Source organism: Megascapheus bottae, chromosome 12 (assembly GCF_031878675.1).
Source record: "Megascapheus bottae isolate mThoBot1 chromosome 12, mThoBot2.hap1, whole genome shotgun sequence".
In the NCBI taxonomy this organism is placed as follows: domain Eukaryota; kingdom Metazoa; phylum Chordata; class Mammalia; order Rodentia; family Geomyidae; genus Megascapheus; species Megascapheus bottae.
In genome coordinates, this window is record NC_143520.1 from 11162877 (window position 1) to 11187661 (window position 24785).

At 37.8% G+C, this 24785-nt stretch overlaps 1 protein-coding gene across 3 annotated transcripts in view; it reads left to right on the top strand.

Annotated features, from left to right (window-relative positions):
- Positions 1-24785, top strand: part of Slc25a12 (solute carrier family 25 member 12) — a 97542-nt gene that overhangs the window by 59840 nt on the left and 12917 nt on the right. For all 3 annotated transcript variants that reach the window (XM_090342636.1, XM_090342637.1, XM_090342638.1), the window contains 4 exons: positions 9317-9398; positions 10839-10997; positions 14403-14455; positions 15259-15339. In XM_090342636.1, the coding sequence (XP_090198762.1) occupies positions 9317-9398; positions 10839-10997; positions 14403-14455; positions 15259-15339 (375 nt within the window). The remainder of the gene's footprint in view (positions 1-9316; positions 9399-10838; positions 10998-14402; positions 14456-15258; positions 15340-24785) is intronic.

The window sequence follows — 24785 nt, forward strand, 5'->3', positions numbered from 1 at the left end:
CCTACCCCTGGGCCTAGGTGTTGTCCCTGAGCTCTTCAGCTCAAGCCTACTGCCCTACCCTTGAGCCAAGCCCCACTTCCTGTTTTCTGGAGATTAATTGGAGATAAGAGTCTCAGTTTTTTTTGTGACTGGGATGGCTTTGAACTTTGATCCTCAGATCTCAGCCTCCTGAGTAGCTAGGATTGAGCCATGATGCCCAGTTCTTGAAGTTAATTATATATATAATTGATATTCTTGAAGTTAATTATATTTATAATTCAGGGATTGGGGTATAGCTCTGGTAGAGTTCTTGATTAGCATTTATGGAACCCTAGGTTCAATCCCCAGCACTATAAAATTAAATAAAAAAAAAAACTGGAACTAGACGGATGCTGGTTATTCAATCCTGTAATCCTAGCTACTCAAGTGACAGAGAGCTGAGAATCACAGTTCAAAGCTAGTCCAGGAAGGGAAATGGGAGATTCTCATCTCCAATTAAATCACAGGAAAAGCTGGAAGTGGAATTGTAGCTCAAGTTGTAGAATGCTAGCCTTGAGCAAAAGTAGTTCAGGGACAGTACCCAGGCCCAGAGTTCAAACCTTAGTACAAAAAGAAAGCAAAAAGTAAAAAAAAATCTGGAATAAAATATTTGTAATTGGCCAGGTGTGGGATGGCTCAAGCCTATAATACTAGCTACTCAGGAGGCTGAGATCTGAAGATCATGGTTCAAAGCCGGACCAGGCACTTAAGTAAAGGCAGTGAGAGTCTTACCTCCGATTAACCACAAGAGAATCAAAGTGGCTCAAGAGGTAGGTCAGTATGCTTGAGCTGAAGAACTCAGAGACAATGCCCAGGACCAGAGTTCAAGCTCTACAACTGACCCTCCCCCAAAATATATATATTTGTAATTGGACAATAGTTTATTATTTAGCTTAGTAAAAATGTAAAGAATTTAACCTAATTTCCTTCCTTTTGTGTGTGTGTGTGTGTGTGTGTGTGTGTGTGTGTGTGTGTGTGTGTGTGATCCTAAGGCTTGAACTCTGGACTTAAGCACTGTCTCTGAGCTTCTTTTTGCTCAAGGCCAGCACTCTACCACTTGAGCCACAGCACCACTTCCAGCTAATTTCCTTCTTTGTCTTTTTGTGAGTGTGTGTGTGTGGGGGGGGGGGTCATGGGACTTGAACTAGGCCTAGGCTCTGTCCCTAAGCTCTTCAGCTGAAGGCTACCACCCTACCCCTGGGTCTGGGCGTTGTCCCTGAGCTCTTCAGCTCAAGGCTACTGCCCTACCCTTGAGCCAAGCCCCACTTCCCATTTTCTAGAGGTTTATTGGAGATAAGAGTCTCAGGTCCTTTTGAAAGCCCAGGCTGGCTTCAAACCTTTATCCTTAGATCTCAGCCTCCTGAGTAGCTAGGATTACAGGCATGAGCCACCACGCTAGGCAATATGCCTAGCTCTTAAAGCAAACAAAGTAGTAGAATAAATGTTCTTCAGTTCTTGAAAACATTTTCTTCATTTAACCTATTTCAGATTTATGAGAAAGTCACATAGTCCACAGTATCCAACAATTTGAAGATAATATACTACTTCTATTTTTTGAATTCTTTAGTTCATGAATTTATATAGTTATGCTAACTACAGCTATTCCTGTGCCACTTTAATTTTTCCTGTATTGTCAAACTAGGAGTATGGCTGGCTATTCCTTGGTATTCAGAGATTGGTTCCCAGACCTTAATAGATAATAAAGTCTGTGGATACTCAATGTCCCTTATCTAACATAGCACATGCATCCTCCTATGTATTTCAGATCATTCCTAGGTTATTCATAATATCTAATGACAGTGTAAATGCTGGGTCAGTAGTTTTTATTCATACACAAAAAGCATATGAATGTTCAGTACAGAGATAGCTAAATAAATTATTTTATTTTATTTTATTTATTTATTTTTATTTTTTTTGCCAGTCCGGGGCTTGAGCTCAGGGCCTGAGCACTGTCCTTGGACTTTCTCAAGGCTAGAGCTCTACCACTTGAGCCTCAGCACACTTCCGGCTTTTTCTATGTATGTGGTACTAAGGAATTGAACCCAGGTCTTCATGCATGCTAGGTCAGCACTCTACCACTAGGCCAAACTCCCAGCCCCTAAATAAAAATTTTTTAAAGAAATTTTGAGACAGACTTACTATGTAACCCAGGCTGTCCTCAAACTCCTTCTGTAGCCCAGGTTTCCCTTGAACTCATAATTCCCTTACCTCAGCCTCTAAAATGGTGGGATTACAGGCATAAGTCACCACACCTGGCTGTACTATGCAGTGTATTCCCCACATATATGATTCATGGCTGTTGACTCCATGGAAAAACTCATAGATACAGAAGACCAATTATACATGGTTATTTATAATTAGTATGTAGTATTTCCCTATAGGAGCTGACTGAATATTTTAAATATTAAAGGAAGAAAGAAATATGTATTATTGTTATCTCAGCCTATGAAAGTTATTAAGAAAACACTTCTGGACTGAGAGGTTTCTGGGAGTTCTGAAATAAAAGTTAGGAAGGAGGCAATGATGAAGTGTTGTAACTGATTATGTAACATCCTTCTGTTTCCTCACTAAGTTGATGCAGTTTTATCCATTTGACAGGATTACTGTGAAAATTATGTGAGACAATGTACTTATACTTGTCGCCTACTACTCACACAACAAATGATAGCTGCTTTTTTTTGTTTTGTTTTTACTATTGAATTTAGGTGACGTTAGCCAATTTCAAGATTAACTGAAATAAGTATGTGACTCTTTTATTTATTTATTTATTTTTTGATGCCAGTCCTGGGCTTGAGCTCAGAGCGTGAGCACTGTCCTTGGACTTTCTCAAGGCTAGAACTCTACCACTTGAGCCTCAGCACCACTTTCGGCTTTTTCTATATATGTGGTACCAAGGAATCGAACTTGGGTCTTCGTGCATGCTAGGCAAGCACTTTAACCACTAGGCCAAACTCCCAGCCCTCAATTCTTTTATTAAGGAGAGTGATTTTGCATTTTCCTTTTTATTGCCTGAAACGTTTTGCTTTTTTTTTTTTTTTTTTGCCAGTCCTGGACTTGAGCTCAGGGTCTGAGCACTGTCCTTGGACTTTCTCAAGGCTAGAGCTCTACCACTTGAGCCTCAGCACCACTTCCGGCTTTTTTCTATGTATGTGGTACCGAGGAATCGAACCCGGGTCTTCGTGCATGCTAGGCAAGCACTCTACCACTAGGCCAAACTCCCGGCCCCCACGTTTTGCTTTTTTTTTTTTGCCAGTCCTGGGCTTCAGCTCAAGGTCTGAGCACTGTCCTTGGACTTTCTCAAGGCTAGAGCTCTACCACTTGAGCCACAGAACCACTTCTAGCTTTTTTCTATGTATATGGTACTGAGGAATCGAACCCGGGTCTTCATGCATGCTAGGCAAGCACTCTACTACTAGGCCAAACTCCCAGCCCCACATTTTGTTTTTTAATTTTTTGTGCTGGCTAAGATTCAGTTATTTTTTTAAATTTAATTAATGATGGATATTAAATCCTCACTCTGTACATCTCGGTTGGGCTATTTTGAATGTTAAAGATAATAGATGATAACATAGAAGATTACATTCCTGATCTATGGATAAGCAGGGATTTTATAAACTGACTACAAAACACCAGCCATCCAATGAAAAGATTAATATATTGAACTTCATTAAATTTAAGAAGTTTTATTCATCAAAATATACCACTAAGACAGCTAAAGGACATGCTACACAGTCGGGAGATATTTGAAATACATTTAGCATTTAAGTGTTAGAGGATTTGTATCCAGAATATATAATGAGCAGGCAGTACTAGCTCAGGGCTGTAATTTGTCTGTCATCCTAATACTCAGAAGTCCCAGGCTTAATGCGGAGGTTGGAGGATCATGAATTCTAGGCTAGTCTTAGCTACACACTCAAGACAATGAAATGAAATCCTACAAATTCATAAACAAAAAGGGATAATCCAGTTGACAGTGGGTAAAAGACCTTAAAGTGAGAAAAGTATACTGGGCATTTGTGACTGATACTCAGGAAGCTGAGATCTGAGGATGACCATTCAATGTCAGCCAGGGAAGAAAAGTTCCTGAGGTGCTCATCTTCAATAAACTACTCAGAAAAACCCAGAAGTGGTGCGATGGCTTTAAGTGATAGAGTGTTAGTCTTATGCACAAAAAGGCTTACAGATAGCATCTAGGCCCAGAGTTAAAGCTCTAGATGTGGCAAAAAAAAAAAAAAAATATATATATATATATTCAGAATTGTTTGTAATAGCAGTATTTTCAGTAACCAAAAATTAGAAACTCCTGGATAATTATGTGTAGAATAAGAAATGACTTGTGGTGAGAAAACATATTTTTTTGTTGTTACCAGTACTGGGACTTGAAATCAAAGCCTATTGCTTTCACTTGGCCTTTCCACTTAAGTTTGGTGCTCTCACATTTGAGTCACACACACCCACTTTTGACTTCTTGGTGGTTAATTGGAAATAAGGATCTCATGGACATTTTCTTCCTGGTCTGGCTATGATTACAGGCATGAGCCAACAGCACCAAAAAGCAGAAATTTTAATTGAAGGGAAGTGAGTTTAAAAAGCAGGTTGGGAGGGGGTTGTAGGGTGCAGAGAAAAGGATATGAACATTTTTGGAGCTTCTAATGGCTTGGAAGTTAAGAGCAAAGTTAAAGACTTGATTTGATCCTATATGAGATTGGGTAAATGAACTTTGTCTTTTACTTTTTTGTCTTACACAATTACTTTTCAACTGTAGGAGCAAGTAAATGATCTATGATGAACTTTTTTTATTGTTTTTTAAAGTTTTGTTTCTCTGGTAATAAAACTATAGGCTATTCAAGTGAGCTGGGCTGTATTTTTCCAAATTATTACTAAAAATGATTTTTACCTTTGTATATTATGTTCCTTAATTATTGGACTTTGGTTCTTTGGGTAGTGTGCTTTCTAGTGGGCTTTATATTCATTGAATTTTAGATTCATAAGTACACAGAGGAAAACTTTATAGTCCACTGACACATTCTTCTCCAGAAGAAGATCTGTCCCAGATCTTTCTACTCATTAACTGTAGTACTTGTTACTATAAATGGAAATCTGTTCTCAAGGTGGGGGGGATTATTTACTTATTAGTCATTTACCTAGTTTATTAGGTATGTCTTTGAAACGCATTAACTCCTTCTTAGAATAAAGTATATATGTGATTTAGCTTTCAGGAAAATGTCCATATCTGCATTTTTCTGTATCATATATAGATATCCATGCTTAATTTTTCCTTGACGAAGGATGATGATCCTCTCCTATACTGATACGCTTTTAGGTATTAATCTTACTTTGTAAGTCCCAGAGACTATTGGAGGAGTATTGAAATCCTAGATGTGCTTTGCAGATAGAATTTTGTTTTGCTGTGGCCATTCTAGCCATATATTTAATTTTGAATCCAGCCGTTAGTGCTCAATATAAAATTTAATTTTGTCTTTCCTTGGCTTATACCTACTAGTAGTCTGTCATTTGGAAAAAGCATTCCTTTTATTGGTTCAACATGCTATATGAAACAACTTGATCTAGGCAGGTTGCTTGACTTGTTCACTGACATGATCTGCTGTTTAAATCTCATAAATCTCATAAGATGAGGGACATTTAACTTTTTTTTTTCTGTTTTGGGGCTTGAACTCAGAGCCTTGGCACTGTCCTTGAGCTTCTTTTGCTCAAGGCTAGTACTCTACCACTTCAGCCACAGCGCCACTTTGAGCTTTTTTTGTGTATGTGGTACTGAGGAATTGAACCCAGAGCTTTATGAATCCTAGACAAATACCCTATCACTGAGCCACATTCCCAATCATAAACTTTAATTTTAATTTAATTTTTATTTTTTTTGCCAGTCCTGGGCTTGGGTTCAGGGCCTGAGCACTGTCCTTGGACTTTCTCAAGGCTAGAGCTCTACCACTTGAGCCTCAGCACCACTTCTGGCTTTTTTCTATGTATGTGGTACCGAGGAATTGAACCTGGGTCTTTGTGTATGCTAGGAAAGCACTCTACCACTAGGCCAAACTCCCGGCCCCACCCCTTAACTTTTAAAAAGGAAATCTTCAAATGAGGTCTCAACTCACTTCTTGTCATATACATAATGCTTCAGAAGCCAGTAAAAAAATCACTTAATAGTCTTACCTCTTGTTTTGCTTTGAAAAACACTTAATTAACCTTGTTAAATATCAAGCTTCATGATCACAATCATAACCTTAAGCAAAAGAGTGTCTTTTCCTTTGGCCTATTTGTTCGCGGTAGGGGATCTGCTTAGTACTGAGTGTTTTCTTTCAGTCTAAATGTTAAAAATTCAATACACAGTCATTAATAGAGATGATAGTTACAGTAGCAATCCATTTATGAATATTCATAATATGAAATATATAGCATTAATTAAGTTAATTTACATACCTACAAGAAATGAACAATAAGTTACAGCGATAACTAAGCCTTAGGGGGGAAGGTCTTGGTAACCATATATTGTATGTTTTCTTACGAATGCTACTTAATAGGAATGGAGGTGACATTTCTGTCAAAAGTTATTTGAGTATTTATACTTTTAAGATGTTTTAGCTTAGAATTAAAGCATCCTATAATCCTTAGTTTTCATAGGAATTTGTACGGCTTATAGCCATTTGAAGGAAAGGAGTAGAAAGAAAAATATATGTGGTTAGGCACAGAAGAAACCTTTTAGATGAATAAGGTAAGATGTACTATGTGAAATTTACTTGGGATCATAATTTTTCCATATTATGAAAAAACCTGTGTGTGTGTGTGTGTGTGTGTGTGTGTGTGTGTGAGAGAGAGAGAGAGAGAGAGAGAGAGAGAGAGAGAGAGAGAGAGAGAGAGAGAGAGAGAGAGAGAGGGAGAGAGGGAGAGAGGGGGAGAGAGGAAACAAAGAGCAAAATAGAGCAATGTAGCACAGGCTGGCTTTGAACTTTGTGTGTTTGTGTAGCAGTATTGGTGTTTAAACTCAGGCCTTGTGCTTGCTAGGCAAGCTCTCTACCACTCCTAACCTTTTTGCCTAGATTAGGATCCCCTAATTTCTATCTCCTAGCTAGGATTATGAGTGTTTTCCAGAGTGTCCAACCTGTGTTCTCAAACTCTTGCTTCAGTTTCCTGAGTAACTTGATTACAAATGAGTACTCTCTCACACCTGACTTGACTATACATTTTAATTCTTCCCTCTCTGCCCTCTCCCATCCTGGGGCTTGAACACAGGATCTTGGTCCTTTCCCTGAGCTTCTTTTGCTCAAGGATAACATTCTACCACTTGAGCTGCAGTGCTACTTTTGTCTTTTTCTAAAAGAGTTTCATGGACTTTTTTTGTCCAGGCAGCTTCAGACCACGATCCTCCAATCTCAGCCTCCTGAGTAGCTAAGATTATAGGTACGAGCCACTGGTACCCAGCCAACATACTCTTTTTGTTGTTGTTCTACTGATCGTGGGGCTTGAACATGGAGTTTGAGTTCTGTACCAGAGCTCTTTTTGCTCAAGGCTAGCAATCTACCATTTTGAGCCACAGCACCAACTTTGTGGTGGTTAACTGAAATTAAAAGTGTTACAGACTTTCCTGCCTTGACTGGCTTTGAACCATGATCCCAAGATCTCAGTCTCCTGAGTAGCTAGAATGATAGGCATGAGCCACCAGTATCAGCTATCTGAACCTTTTAATGTGCTTTCTTTTTTTTTTATTGTGTTGCTGGTATTAGAAATTATCCCTAAGTACTTAAACATGCTAGTCAAGTGTGCTAGGTTTGAGCTATATATATATACATCTCCGGCCTCTTATTATTTTAGTTTACCTTTTTTTCCCCTTGAGGCACTATCTTGTGCAATCCAGCCTAGTCTTGAACTTAGGATCTCCTTGCCAGTGCTGAAATATCAGGCCTGACTGTCTACTGATGTTTTGTTCCCTCCCTCCCTCCCTCCCTCCCTCCCTCCCTCCCTCCCTCCCTCCCTCCCTTCCTTCCTTCCTTCCTTCCTTCCTTCCTTCCTTCCTTCCTTCCTTCCTCATTTTTCTTTTCATTGTTTTTTTTCTCTCTCTTTTGTTATTGCTAGTATTAGAAGTCAGGACTTTACACTTGTGTTGTATATGCTGTACTGCTTGAGCCACACTCTAGGGTTCTTTTATTTTCTTTAAATACATTTCAATCTAATATTTTTTTTGTTTCAACTTGCTTACATAATAAAGCAGCTATTGTGATCATGAAAATACTTAAGAGCAAGACTGATACATTGACCTATACAAAATATTTCTGGTGGTTAATAGAATGCCTGTGGAGTATGTTCTGAATCATACTAGAATTTTATTCTTTGTTTAATTTTTTCTTACACAAATTTTGCTAGAATTGTTAATGTAGAGGACAACATCAGTGGTCAGTAGAGATACTAGGTTATCATCAGTATTGTCCAATTTAGTATCAAGATATTTTAAATAATATTTACAAAGGTTTTAAGTTAAAAAGGGAAAAATGTTTTATATCTGAAATACTTGTTTACCTGAAAGCTATACTTCTGGAAAATACTGGTTTGTTCCAAAATAGTAGCCAATAATGGATGCATTAATAGGCTTGTTAAAAGAACTCCTGGGGCCAGGAGTTTGGCCTACTGGTAGAGTGCCTGCCTGGCATGCACGAAGACCTGGGTTCAATCAGTACCACATACATAGAAAAAGCCAGAAATGATGCTGTGATTCAAGTGGCAGAGTGCTAGCTTTGAGGAAAAAGCCCAAGGACAGTGCTCAGGTCCTGAGTTCAAACTCCAGGACTGGGAAAAAAAATAAGACAAACCCAAAAGAATTACTGTATATTCTAATAATAGAGGCATATATTCTAATAATAAAGGTACTCTCAGGACAAATAAAAACAAAAAGCCCTGATTTTAAGTGCTTTTTTTTTTTTTTTTGCCAGTCCTGGGCTTGAGCTCAGGGCTTGAGTACTGTCCTTGGACTTTCTCAAGGCTAGCACTCTACCACTTGAGCCTCAGCACCACTTCCGGCTTTTTGCTATGTATGTGGGGTACCAAGGATCGAACCCGGGTCTTTGTGCATGCTAGGCAAGCACTCTACCACTAGGCCAAACTCCCAGCCCCTCTAAGCGCTTTTAATTTTAACTAATTGAATATCTTTATTCTTTCAGAGAAGAGGTTATATCATGAACAATGTTACTTTTAGGTTTTGTTTTTTTTTCTTATTTTGGGATAGCTATATTGTAGCTATTTTTTCATTTTCATTTGCTATATGCATTTCCATGTTTCTTCTTTCCCACAGCAATCTCCTGGGTTAGGCAGGCCTGTCTGGCTCCAGATTGCCGAGTCTGCTTACAGATTCACTCTGGGCTCAGTTGCTGGAGGTGAGTGACATGTCTGTGTGCTGTTTGAGGTGGGTGTTAATGTAATATTATCTCACTAGACCTGGATAGATCAGCAGAGTTGCAGTTCATTGTTTTGGGGGTCACGACTGCAGAGCTTTCTGAAGTATTCTTTATTTTTACCTGTGATCTGAGGACATGTCATAGCATGGCTGTGGCCCCTCTGGCTCCAGTCTGTCTCCAGGATAAAACCTCTGTAATGATGTGAAAAGTCTGAGACACAGTGCTACACTTACCTTAATTACATTGGTTAACACCATTATGAAAACATGGAAAATAAGACTAAGTTTATGGGGTCAGGCATAGGAGCAGGTAGAAAATGAAGACTTTGGTTTTCTAGATTTATATTACAAATCCTAGAATCTGATCAAATAAAACAACCTGTCAAAGAGATTCACTTTTGTTTTGGTTTATTTTTTTTTTCTTCTCTTTCCCTGGCTTAAGAATATATGAACTTCCCTTCTGCTCCCTGCTCACAGCAGAAATTTGAGGGGCTGTTTTTATTTAAGTACTCTACAAGGAAAGTATGTAGTACAATCTGAAGTTGTTTTGTTGAGAAGAACCTAGGAGGTGTGATTAAAATGCTACACATTTTTTCAAAACAAGCCTGAACTGATGAGACTAGTATTTTTTTTTCCAATCTCAGTTTTAGAAATTACAAAGCTTGTTTTGGTTTTCAACATTCAAAAAATAGAATACTGTAGCTCAGGTAATAATTATTTCAGTCCCTGAAAAATTCTAAAGCATAGTTTTCTTCCTTAAGCAAATTCTATATATAGGAATAGGGATCATATTGAAATGTGTTTCCAATATTATAGTTATAACAGTGATTAATTTACCAAACTTCTTTAGTGGACTAAATTATAAAATTACAACCACTTATATATGTGTGTGTGTGTGTGTTTATATACACACACATATATATAGTCATTTCATAGTTATTCAGAGGTAACTGGTATAGTATTTAGGCATTTAATGCAAAAATGTAAAAGAATGTTATAAAAATGTAATAGTTTAAAATTGAGATTATGGGTAAATGAGCGTTGATTCTTTAATGTTGGTGATGACTGGATAATCCACTTTGTAAATCACAAATCTAAGATATCAAACAGCACTTATGGCAGGTTTTTTGTTTTTGTTTTTTGTGGTGCTGGGGATCAAATCCAGGGCCTTTCTTGTGCTAGGCAAGTACTTTATCCCCAGCTAGATCTCCAGCCTGACTGTTATTTCATGAAGCAATTGTATTTATAGGTTGTTGGTCTCACATCCTTTGTGTATAAAAGAAGGAAATGTAATCTATTTGTCTTTTATGACAATAAATATTGTGTTTCATATTTTTGCCCTTGAGGTGAAGATATGTTTTCTTTATGAACTCTCGTTTAATTTTGTTCTTTTTAAGTTTGAAAATTGTTCTGTTTGTAGCTGTGGGAGCCACTGCCGTGTATCCCATAGATCTAGTGAAGACTCGGATGCAAAACCAGCGTGGCACTGGCTCTGTTGTTGGGGAGCTGATGTACAAAAACAGTTTTGACTGTTTTAAGAAGGTCTTACGTTATGAGGGCTTCTTTGGACTCTACCGGGGTAAGTAAGCTAGTTTCACAGCTAACTTTAGTGATTTTTATCTCAACTACCAGCTGCTTTTAACTCATGGATTATGGAAACCTACTCAGATTCAGGAGCTTTCTATTTTCTCTGCTTATTTTCCTTTATTATATTCTTCTTGGTGATTAGTAGTATTAGTCTGCCAAGTATTTCTTCTTCCTGCTAGGATTCCAAATTCTGTGTTTTTCCCCATATGAGTCTGTGCTACCATACTCTTACAAGCTAAGACACATGTCTTGCAGCCAAAAGTTTCTTTTCCCAAAATGTTAGAGAGGAGCCATAGCAGTCAGGCTGCTACTTGAAAGTGAATTTATATACTTGGTTCAACTGAAAGAAATAACATTTTTTGTCACTTCTGGGGAGGCCAGATGTAAGTCTTTCCCAGTGAACCATTTGAATTAGAAAAAGGAAAGAAAAGACAACTGTGGCTCCAAGTCTTGTTCTTGCCCTTTCTTCACTTAACTCAGAGACAGTCAAAGCGAAGGGAATGTCTCTACCAACTCTAAACAAACTGGGTGCAGAGACTGCTGTCAGCATCAGAGACTGCAGCTCCCTACAGAACCCCCCCCCCCATTTTCTCAACCCAGTTCCTCCCCAGCTTCCCCCACCCTTTGGCTTTGTAGGAACTTGCTCTTCTTGGAAAGAGAATGGCTTTCATCTATGTTAGAATTTAGCATTTCTTTGGAGGGTGGAGATTAATTTTTTAATCCCTTTGGGCGCCACTTGGAATTCTTTGAAAATGTTCCCAACATGCTCAAGTCCAGGGCATTTATGTAATTTACTGTACTTGTTTGTTTACACACCTTGGATCATTAATCCCTAGCTCATTCTGAGTTGTATTCAACTGTTTGGCTTAGAACCTCTTCCTTAGAAACACTGGGCCTGAACAAAGCTTTATGTTCATGAGCAAGAGAAAATCAACACCTCCACCTGGCATAATATTCAAAAAGTCAAGTGAAAAATGTCATTGTGAGTTATTGATAGTTGAAAGAGAGGGTCATGAGGATGGTCATAGTTTGGCATTATGTGTAGAATAAGAGAATAATTTTGAATTCAAGCTAGTCTCAAATACTCCTGAGAATAAGTGTAAGTAATGCTCAAATGTTCACAAATCTAACTTGCAGCTGTGCGGCTTGCACACCATGTGAAGAGGGGTGCATTGTTGTCAGCATAGAGTTGACTCACTAGTGAAGGCTTGTTTAAAGCGGACTTAAGGCCTTCATACTTAATGGAATCAGTGTTCAGTGGCACTAAATTGTTTATTTCTTTGATATCTCCAATCTTTTTGATCAAATAATGACTTTTTTCCTTGGTAGAGTTTATATTGTAAGAAGAAACCTAGCTTATGTAACTATAACACCTCTGTACATCATCTTTACAAAAATTTAACACAGGGCCCGGGAGTTTGGCCTAGTGGTAGAGTGCTTACCTAGCATACATGAAGACCCGGTTCAATTTCTCAGTACCACATACATAGAAAAAAACCAGAAGTGGTACTGAGATTCAAGTGATAGAGCTCTAGCCTTGAGAAAGTCCAAGGACAGTGCTCAGGCCCTGAGCTCAAGCCCAGGACTGACCAAAAAAAAAAAAAAACACAATTAAAAAAAAAGTAGTGTCTGGATTTTTACAGGGTTTAGTATATTTACATTTATTTTGCAGTAAGTTACTCATATGTTGAGTTTGTGAAAATATACATCACTGTGAAGGGACTAAAATATTTATCAAAAGCTATGCTTTTTCCTATTAATTGATATTTGAATAAAGGAAAATTAATATTTTTTTAAAAAGCAAAAAATAAAAAGCGGAAAGAAAAAAAATGACAAAGCTTGGATATTATACAATATACAGTTTAGCCTTCTCAGTGAACAGATGTTTAGAGATTTCATTTGGGTTAGGTGTTATATTAATTGTGTGCAGTATAATAAGTAGGTGCAAAGGAAACACTGGCTTTATGCAGGGTGTGAGATGGTAAAATCAATCCTTTAAATGGGAGATTTGTACTACGGAGAAGATTGTAGGAGTCCTGTATGTGAGTACTGTGATTATTGAGATTGTCATATAGTGCTTAGAACTGGTCCATTATTCTGTCAGATGATTGACAAAATTGTTGACAGATTAGCTAAGTTTCTTTGTAGGCAACAATGGTAAAATGACATAAATCAGTACTTTATTAAAATTCCACGAGCTTTACTAAGGCAAGTTGTAAAACAAATACACATTCTGACATAGTTGTATGAGTAAGATGAAAAGTAATCATGCCTGATAATCACGAGGGTTAGAAAGTTAAGACTGCCATCTGCTGATTTATTCTTTTAAGTCAGCCTGCTAACCAGGGAAGGTGTGTGTAGATTTGTGTTTGTCGCTGATAATTCAGTTTGACTGGCAGTAGCCTCTGTGCATGATTACTTGTTGGCTCTCAACTCATGGAAAATCACTCAGCAGCATCCTCAAAGTAGGCTTCAGACCAGCAGTGAGCAGACATGCATGCACTCCTCCTTGGCAAGATGATTTAAAGGATATAAAATGTTTATCGTTAGCATCTTTTCTAAATGTATGCAAAATTATACAAGCTAACAGTTTGGATAAGCTGTGTGTCTTAAAAAAGTGAGCTCTATGAATATCTACAGATGTTGAATTATTTGTATATTTTTCTCCTTGTAGTTTGCCAGACTGGAAAATTTTAACTTCTCTTAAAATAATGTTTTGTTTTGAGGGGATTCTTTTAAAATGTCTTAAGATTGGTATATACTAGTAAATAAAAATACAGTTGACATGTGTTTTTTGCTTATTGCAGATATTTATTAGCTGATACTAAAAACTGCACTTTTCTCTGTAGTTGTGGTTTTCCCTTAAATAAATGAATATTGAATGCTAGGCTTCTCTGAGGAGAAAATTGTGGGAGTTAGTATTCTGTTATAACTGAGCTACAGTGTGCTGTTATGTAAACAGCATTATTTGTCACAAACCTAGTAGAGTTTTTCCAAGTATAAGGTATTCGCTTCTCTCAAGTTCTGTGTATGTTTGAATGTTGTTGGTCAAATAAGAGAGGAAATTTGGTTACACTGTTGTTAGTAATGTTTCCAGAATCTAGAAAACCCATAGGCTCTATTTTTTTCCTCAGTGCTTTTTGGATAAAAAGCCTAGTTTGAAAGTTTTTTTTTTTAATTCATGAGTAAGGAAAGGATTTATAGCCTCAAGACACGTGACATTATACTTGTAAATAATTATTACATACATATACAGTTTTTACGGTAACCATGTTTCCCATTTTAATGGAAGTACAGAAATAGTTGATGCATGAATAATATGAAGGAAATACTTCTTTATTTTATTTGTATATTTTTCTCTTTCAAATCTAATTTACTAATGTTTCTATTTATCTAGGTCTGATACCACAGCTAATAGGAGTTGCCCCAGAAAAGGCTATTAAGCTGACTGTAAGTTTTTTTCTTACTGAATTGATGTCATTTGTTTAAATTACTATATGCATAAAATTTAAATCGAGATTAATAAAATCAAAAATCATGCTAAGATTGGCACATTTTGGGGGGGTACTTTTTTTGTCAGTTGTGGGGCTTGAACTCTTTCTGTGTCTGGGTGCTGTATCTGAGCTCTTGGCTCAAGGCTACCCCTACCCCTAAAGCCACAGTCCCACTTCTGGTTTTCTTATGGTTAATTGGAGATAAGAGTCTCTTGGTCTTTAGTGCCCAGGCTGGATTTGAACCTTGATCTTCAGATCTCAGCCTCCTGAGTAGCTAGGATTACAGTCGTGAGCCACTGTGCCTGGCTTTGGGGGTACTTTTTCTTAAACTCGCTAATTAGGTGCTCTATGACTTAAGTCACACCTCCAGTTCTTTTTGACTTGGTTATTTCTTAAGTAGGGTCTCAGTGGTATGCCTGGGCTGTCTAGAACATGATCTATCTATTTATACTTCACATGGAGTCAGATGCTAGTTGCATGACACTATGCCCAGTTATTTTGAGAGGTGAGTCTCACAAACTTTTCTCTAGACTGGCCTTGAGCCATGATTTTCTCATTCTCTACTTCCCAAGTAGCTAGGATTACCAGCATGCTGATGCTGGCATACTATTAAAGTGCTTGTGAAACTTTACATTTATTTGTACACATTTAATGATTTTTAATTTTATTCTGAGACAGATATTTACTTGAAAGGCAGCAATGTGCCTATAGAAGAACTAGTTGGGAATTCTGGTTAACTGATGTTGTCCTCCTAATTAGGTTAATGATTTTGTCCGAGATAAATTTACCAGAAGAGATGGCTCCATTCCACTTCCAGCAGAAATCCTTGCTGGAGGTTGTGTAAGTATTAATCCTGGTTGCTTCTCGTAACAAATAGGTTCTTTAAACTTTTTGCACATTAGATAAAATAGTCAAATGATATTTTACTTAAACTCAAATGAGTTCTAAGCAAATATTCTCATATAGAAAGACTTTAAATTTTATTATATAATATTACTGGTGATTAGGACAGAAAAAAAAGATACTGTTATCATTAGCTTTGTTTTCATTAGCTCTGTTTTAGAAGCTCCTAAAGTATTAATTTACAGACTATAAAAAAGTCCTAATTCTTATTTTTAACCATCACAGAAAATATAAGTAGAGTAATCATGTGTTTTGGGTAACTAGAACTTTAAGTGTGAAATGACTATTAATTGGGTTTTTATATTTTAGGTAATGTAAGTGCCTAAATTATAATTCATTTGTGAGTTAAATTACAAGTAAAAACGGAGTAAACCATGGAGGTTTAGTTTTCTAATATTATCTCTTTCGGGACTGGATGGTATGATTAAACAACTGCAACTATATTGAAAATTTCTGAAACCAGAGATTCATTTACTCAAAGCAAAACTCATGTGTATTTAAAGTATAAGAATTTACACTAGATTTTAGACCAATTCATACATTTAAGTTTATAGCCCAATTGTCCTATTTATGGTATTTGTTTTACATTTGATAACATGTGATTTGCTTGAGACTTATTTCATCCACGTTGTTTTTGAAAATGTAAATACCTCATGGTTGGACTGACTGGTGGTTGTGCTAAAGCTTTCTTTCCCAGTTGCTTTTGGAGCCTGAGGTGGTGAGGTCAGTGACCTTCAAACTTTTAATTCAGAGACCATGTCCCTGGGGTCAGAGAGAAGTTGCTCCCAGGTCCTCCTTGATGAGATTTGTCAGCTTGGCACAGACACAAGTCCTCACCTTTCTGAGATCAAAGTTCTTATGGAGGAGGTGGATTGGTTGCTGGGGGTGGGTTGGGAGCAGTGAGCAATCACATTTGCATGTTGCTCTGCATGCATAAATTAGAATGCATTCTCAAGGAGTACATTTCTTTGGTGGAATTTCTTTTCTTCATGAAGGATAAACAATTATAAGAATAAGACCCTCATCTAAGTAGCTCACCAAAAGTATATTTTCATTTCTTTATTCCAATGATGAATACTGTAATTATTTCTCATCTAATGACAGAACAATTGTGAATCATAAACATTTTTCTCAGTGGTTTTAGTTTCTATCTGGTGGACAAGCTTCCCAACACATTTTTACCACAGCACATGTATAATTTTGTCAGAAACTTGCAAGTCATGCTTTTCATCTTGCATATAACTAGTTATTTGCTGCCATTTGTGATATCCAGAAGATTTTGGCTGTAAAACAGATTCTGTCCCAGGTCTCACATGTGACCTAAGTCATTAAATTATAATCAGCAATATGGTTCTTTTTTTCTTTTCAAGTGTACACTCTGCTTATAGACTTGAACTTCAGGAATTTCTGTTGAAGTTAAGGATCCTGGAGAATTGTGCCAATTCCCTAAATTTCTTCCTTAATCATGATGGGTTTTTGATGGGTTAAATAACTAGAAATTGACAACATGAAAACGGGGCTAGACTCTAGGCAAAGAGAGAAGAGAATGTGTAATTGTTTATTTGTTGTTGTTGCTGCTGCTGTTTTATTTTATTTTTAAATTTTGACAGGGTTTGTAGACAGGCTGGCCTGGAACTCACTAAGTAGCCCAGGCTGGTTTCAAACATAAACATGCCTCTTGCCTTGGTCTCCCAAGTATTGTAAGTGTGTGCACACCATGTCCTTCTTGAACTTCTACCAATGAATTTGTCATCCCACAGTATAAAAGCATAGTTCTCTAATTCTCCCCAAATTATATAAATTTCAACAGAGCAGATAGTCTTTTATAGAATAGTAGGCACTGTGCGATGCAGGATATTCTCCTCCCTGAATGAGAATGGATAAACACTGGGAAAAGTAGCTCCCCAGCAAGGGAGGTAATGGTGATGGTAAATGTGCAGTAGGGCATTCAGCTCAGTGCTGTCAGTGCCCTCAGTGAGAAGTATGCTGCTGCTCTTCCAAAACATACCCAATTTTAAAGCTGCACCTAACTCAGATGAAAGAAATAGCCCTCTAGCTACTTAGGAGGCTGAGATCTAGAGTCTGAGTCGTTTTTTTCTACCAGTCCCAGCAGATGAAGATTTCATCTCCAGTTAACCATCAAAAAGCTGAATTAGATCTGGACACTTAAAATACTATTTACTGAAATGAAGTCTGGGAAATGGAAACATGGTGTTTTTTGTTGTTGTTGTTGTTTGTTTTTTAGTCTTTTTAGGGGGAGCACAGAAAGGGAGGGAAGAAGGGTAAACAAATGCAATCATTGTACTTAGTATACACTATGTGTAAAATAAACTGTGGAACTTCTAGGCAGGGAGGGAAGAGGGAAATGGGGAAAAGTAAAGGAAAGAGCGACATTGTTCAAAAAGAAATGTACCTATTACATAACTAATGAAATGGCAACCCCTCTGTACAGGATCTAATAATAGAAATAAAAGAGTGCTTGCCTAACATGCATGAAGCCCTGGTTCAATTCCTTGGTACCACATACATAGAAAAAAACAGAAGTGGTGCTGGCTCAAGTGGTAGAGCGCTAGCCTTGAGAAAGCCTAAGGACAGTGCCCAGATTCTGAATTCAAGCCCCAGGACTGGCAAAGAAACAAAACAATTTTATATATAAGAAAGAAACGGAGGCAGGAAGGAGAAGGAAAGGAAGGGAAAAGAAAAGAAATAAATGAGTGTTAGTCTTTGCCCAGCATAATTAGAACCTGAGTCTAGCTTCTTGTAGATAGAAAGCAAGCAATTCTGTTGTCATGAAATGACTAAATTGCCCTTTTGGAAAATAATATGCATTTCCTAGATTATTATGAGAGGTAAAAACTCTGGTCTTTCAGAATTATGTTTATTTCATGATGAGTGTGTGTGTGTGTGTGTGTGTGTGTGTGGTAAGGGATCAAGCCTAGGACCTGACACATGATAAGCATGCATTCTACTACTGAGCTGCATCCCTACACCTATTATTAATTTTGATAGTTTTGATACCTACAAAAGATACAAAGAGTAATAATAAAATGAGCATGCATGTATCCAACTTAACTAAAATATTAGTACTATCATTGACAGTGATTTTTGGCATATATTAATTTTTAAAGGGATTTCATTGTAGTATTTCTGTGCATACATTCTATGTGTTTTGATCATTATTGTGTTATTCTTTTATTCCTACACTTCCCCCTATTTTGTTTTATAATTTCTAATGGGCTTCATTCTATTTTCATAATGCATGTAATTTACTTCTATCCTTTTCATCCTCTTTTCCCCACTGGCGCCATTTTCTTCCCTACCCAAACAGTACTAATCTCCCCCTCTCCTCTTCTCCCTTCCTCTCTCCCTCCCCCTCCCTCCCCCTCCCCGCCCCTCTCTCCCCCTCTCTCCCCCCTCTCTCCCCCTCTCTCTCCTTCTCCCTCTCCTTCTCCTCCTCCTCCTTCTCCCCTTCTCCCATCTCTCTCCTCTCTCCCATCTCCCCCTTCTCCCTTTCTCCCCTTTTTCATTTCTCTTCTTACTCTCTTTAGGAGAGAGATTCATGAATTAACATGAATTTTGTTTTTAATGTAATAGACTTTTCCTGGTTAGTAAATGGCAGAGTTGAAATTCAAGCCACTTTGTTTGGTCACATTTAGTATATGTGTCCATTCTTTCTTGCTTTTTCCATTCTTTCTTCGAGTACCTGCTATGTCTTTCTGGAAAATTTTTTTAAAAAATGTTTCTTTCTCATTGTGGTTGGTGCTGGCAGTCGAAAGCAGGCTTTGTACATGCTAAACAGACTTCTACCACTGAAGATTAAAAACTAACAGCTTTATTGTTTATTTATAGTTTAGTTATAGTTCATATGTAGTTCTCCAATGGATTTAGTATATTCACAGAGTTGTACAACCGTTACTCCCATCAATTGTAGAACAATTTTATCAATAAAACAGAAACCCAGTACCTGTTTGCTGTCAAACTCCTGTCTTTCCATTGTACCCACAAGGCCTAAAAAACTATTAACATATATTCTTTTTCTGTGGATTTGAATATTTTGAGCATCTTGTATAAATGGAATTATGTGAGAGGTAGCTTTTGTTCCTGGCTTCCTAGTATCTTTTGTTTACTATATCTTTAAGGTTCATCTATGTTGTGGCCTACCCTTCCTTTCTTCCTTCTTTCCCTCTCTTTCTCCCTCTGTTCTTCTATCTATTTTTTGACAAGTTCTTGCTATAAAGCCAGGCCAACCTTGAACAAATGATTTTCTTGGCCTTTTAAAAGCTTTTTTAAAAGCTAAGATTAAAGGCATATGTTTCCATATTTAGTCTTACTTTATTCCTTTTTATTAGACAGTATATAGATATCCACATATTATTTATTTATTCATCAGTTGATAGAAATTGAATTGTTTCTACCTTTTGTCTACTACTTATAATGCTGCTGTGAACATTGCTATATTAGATTTTTGCAAGGACATAGGTTTTCATTTCTCCTGAGTGTATACCTATTAGTAGAATTGTTGGTAGATCCTATGGCATTTTTTTTTTGCCAGTCCTGGCACTTGAACTCAGGGCCTGGGTACTGTCCTTGGGCTTTCCCAAGGCTAGAGCTCTGCCACTTGAGCCATAATACCACTTCTGGGTTTTACTGAAGAATTGAACCCTGGTCTTCGTGCATGCTAGGCAAGCACTACCACTAGGCCAAACCCCTTGCCCCTCCATGAGCTTCTTTTGCTCAAGGCCAGCATCCTACCATTTGAGCCACAGCACCACCTCCAGCTTTTTTTTTTTTTTTAATATATGTGGTACTGAGGAGTCAAACCCAGGGCTTCGTACATGCTAGACAAGCACACTACCACATTCCCGGACCTCCACACCCAATTTAAAATGTAATTTTCTAAGATACTTTGCCATGAACAAAGATATTATGGAAAGAGAGTTTTTTTATTCATAGCTAGCACTCGGGTAAATTTCCATGTAATGCCATGTATTATACATGAACATATGCTTTTATGCATCACACATGTGTGAACATGAACTTACTGTTTCTTTTTTAAGTGAGATGAAGGTTTTATTGATTTTGACTTCCTGATTGGAAGTGCAAGCTGGTGGTACAGAGGGAAGCATAGAGTCACAGTGAAACCCCTTACCTCAGAGAGAGGATGTAACCTTTGCGCTTAGACAAAGAAGCTGTTCTTTTACTCACCATAAGGCAACATTTCACTTAGAAAATTCATTCATGCCTTCTCCTAGCCAGTCTGGGAGGGACTTCCCCTGCTTTTTTATTTCTTTTCTTTTCCTCCCCCCCCCCAGTTTTTTTCTCTTTTCTATCCTCTTCCCCCCTCTCCTGCCTCCCTCTCCTCTTCTCTCCTTTCCTTTCCCCTGTTTTCTTGACTTCAGTTTTTTTTTGGGGGGGGGGAAAGGGGTGGGTCAAGGGACTTGAACTGGGTGCTGTCCCTGAGCTCTTGAGCTCAAGGCTACGGCCCTACCCCTGTAGACACAGCTCCACTTCCCATTTTCTGTGATTAATTCAAGATAAGAGTCTCTGGGCTTTGTAGGCTTTGTAGCGCTGGGGCTGGCTTTGAATGGAGATCCTCAGATCTCTTACAGGCATGAGTCACTGCACTTGGCTTCAGTGTTTATTAGTGTTATTGTGTTATTAGTTATTGTACCAAATGAGCTTCATTATGTCTACCATACATTTTGTTTGTGGATTTCATATGAGTAAAATATGCAAAATTACATTCGTTCATGACCAGCTTTTTTTGCTTGATGTAATATTTTCAGATTTGTCCTTCCTGTGTGAGCATCAGATTTATTTTTATTTATTTTTTGAGAAAGGGTCTTACCATTGCAACCTAGGCTAGCCTGGGACTCATTGTGTAGCACAGACTGGCCTGAAAACTCACAGTCATCCTGCCTTAAGCTGCCACTGTGCCCATGTGTATAGTGATTTTACTTTTCAATTCCCTGTTGTCTATAATATTGAATATCTTTTTATGTGTTTATTGACAGTTCATATATTGACTGACTGTTAATGAATTATCTGTTCTTTCTTTTTAACCTAATTTACTAGGTCATTGCTATTTAGTATCAATTTGAAATTCTTTATACAACATGCTTATGGTCCTTTATGAGATATATGTTAATATTTTTCTCAGTTGATGAATTACCTATTCATTTTCTTCATACTGGAGAGACCCTATCTGAAAAAATACAAAGAGCTGAAGGCATGGCTCAAGTGGTAAAGTACCTTCCTAATAAGTGCAAAAAAAAAAACTACAACAGGGCCGGGAGTTTGGCCTAGTGGTTAAAGTGCTTGCCTAGCATGCATGAAGACCCGGGTTCGATTCCTCGGTACCACATACATAGAAAAAAGCCAGAAATGGTGCTGAGGCTCAAGTGGTAGAGCTCTAACCTTGAGAAAGTCCAAGGACAGTGCTCAGGCCCTGAGCTCAAGCCCAGGACTGGCAAAAAACAACAACAACAACAGCAACAACCAAAACCCAAGAAACCATAAAACACAAAAACAGAAACCTAAGTATCTTTTTAAATTCACAAAGCAGAATGTTTAAAAACCAGATTGGATTAACCTGTATGTATTTTTAAAAGTTTCTCTAGTGAGTATATTATTATTTTGTGTGTGTGTGTGTGTGTGTGTGTGTGTGTGAGTGTGAGTGTGAGTGCGAGTGTGAAGGGGCTTGAACTTGGGCAGGGTGCTGTCCCTGAGCTCAACCCTATCCTTGAGCCAAGCCCCACTTCCCTTTTGTAGATAAAGTCTCAGGTCCTTTTGTGTCCTTGCTGGCTTTGAACCTTCATCCTCAGATCTCAGCCTCCTGAGTAGCTAGGATTCCAGGTGTGAGCCACTGTGCCCAGCATGAGTATATTATTTCTATTAAACTTCAAGCACAGGCCATTTGCCACTTACCTGATGACCCTTGTCGTCTCTTTGAGTGTGCTTGCTTGTTTTATGAATTTAGAATTGCAGTTTTTCAGTAGTAGTTAATGTAATCCTCTCAATTGTAGGTGATTTTCCTCCAAGTGAACAGACTTTCTGAAAACATTTTCTTTCCTTTGTGTCTTATATTTAGACTGCATATTCAGACTGTGTTCTCACGTTCATGCTTAAAAACTCAGTCTTCCTATCTTAGCCTATTCTCTCTGCTCTAACAAAATACCTTAGGTTGGGTAGTTAATAAACAACAGAGCTGGGCATCTGTGGCTCATGCCTGTAATCTTTGCTATTCAGGCTGAAACCTGAGGAGCAATATTCATAGCCAGCAGGGCAGGATAAGTCCGTGCGACTCTTAGCTCTAATAAAGTACCAAAAAAGCCAAAGTGAAGTCATGGCTCAAGTAGTAGAGCGCACTAGCTTGGAGCACAAAAGCTCAGAAACAGCACCCAGGCCCCAAGTTCAAGTCCCAGGACAGTCAGCCCCCCCCCCTCTCTCTCACACACACACATAGACACACACACACTAAATTATTATTTATATATCTGATACAGATGCAGAATACTAAAAGCTGCTCTCTGATTCCAAGATGGCACTTTGTCACTACATCCTCACAGGGAGAAAGTGTCAAAACATCTCCTTTCAAGCTTTTCTAGATGTGACACAAAGGTAGACATTTCTGACGTAATCTCCACAGGCTACACCTTCTTAAAACTGTCGTATTGGTCAGTAGAATTGAACAAATTTGGGAAGACACCAACATCGACATTATAGTACTTCCCTTACCCTTGTTATAGCTGTAGTTTTCTTGTTTATATCCTGCATTTAGCATTCTGCAATACACATATTTTAGTTTATTTTAATATCTGCTTCTCTTTTTAGCAGGAACTAGTACATTGGAGGTACTAACACAAAAGTATCCTAAGATGTTTGGTTGATGGTCTTTAATACACTGTCCCAATTCCTGTTGAGCCAGTTCTAGTGACAGCTAATTCTGTGATTTATATTGGTTTGTATGGGTGTTTTTTAAAATTTATTTTATTTTTATTTTTTGCCGGTCCTGAGGCTTGAACTCAGGTCCTGGGCACTGTCCTTGAGCTTATTTTGCTCAAGGCTAGTACTCTGCCTTGAGCCACAGCGCCATTTTCTGCTTTTTCTGTTTATGTGACACTGAGGAATTGTACCTAGAGCTATGCAAGCACACTATGCTATGCAAGCACTCTACTACTAAGTCATATTCCCAACCCTATACGGGTATTTTAAATGCATGTGTTTTATATATTGCTTAAGTTACTGGTATGGTTATAAAGGAATTGAAGTTGGGTTTTCATCAGTAAGGGAAGACTTTATAATGAGTTATTCTGATTGGGCATTTTGTGATTGAAGAGAAATAATTCCAAACAATAGAAGACAGCAGTTCAGAAAAGAAAGAAAAAGAGAAATAAGGAAGGAAGGAAGGAAGGAAAGAAGGAAGGAAAAAAAATATGTCATTGACACACATGGCCCTAGTTCCCAACCTTCCCTAGCGCTTGTCCCTGGGGTAGGATTGTGAGGGCAGAGGTTGGACAGGCCTAATCCTGTATGCATCTCCTCTGCCTCAGGCACATTGAAGGACCTGTGATTTCTCTGTGCTAACATCCCTTTCCCATCATTTTTTGCTTCCAGCTTAAGTTGGCTTATTTTCTTAATAAAAAAAAATATACGGTTTTTGCATTCTTTCATTTCTGTTACATAGAGAACCCTCATTCTAAGAGGATTAATTCTCTTTTATATGTTTTAAGTTCAATTCTATGACAATAACAAAAACAACTAATCATTGAAAAATTAAAGAATCTGAACCTGTTTTAATGTAAATGGATGCATTTCATTAAGAAAAATAAGCAGCATATTTGATGAGGGAAATTTAGCTATTTGAGGGATTAGAAGCTAATTTTGGTGATTTGTTGAGTTAAGAAAATTACCAACTATATATTGTATGGAATGGTAAAGTTGCATCATTACCCAAAGTAACAAGCTGTCAAATTTTGCAATGTCCAGTCCATTTAAATCCATGTTTCTTATTTGGAGTAGCTTTATTACATTCCCATGAATAGAAATTTAAAATGTACACTAGGGTATGCTATAAAAATTGTTCCAGCTTCTTAGTTTCTCTTTCTAGGATGGAGATAAAGTTTTCATCTTTAAGCTATTTTGGCTTTGGTCAGTGTAGATAATTTTTTACATGTTTGGGTGTTGTCCCTGAGATCTTCAGCTCAAGGCCTTACCTGTCTTGAGCCACAGCACCACTTCCAGTTTTCTGGTGATTAATTGGAGCTAAGAGTCTCATGGACTTTTTAGTGCTTGGGCTGGCTTTGAACCACGATCCTCAGATCTCAGGCTCTTGAGTAGCTAGGCATGAGTCACCATACCCAGCTTGAAGCTGATATTTTATG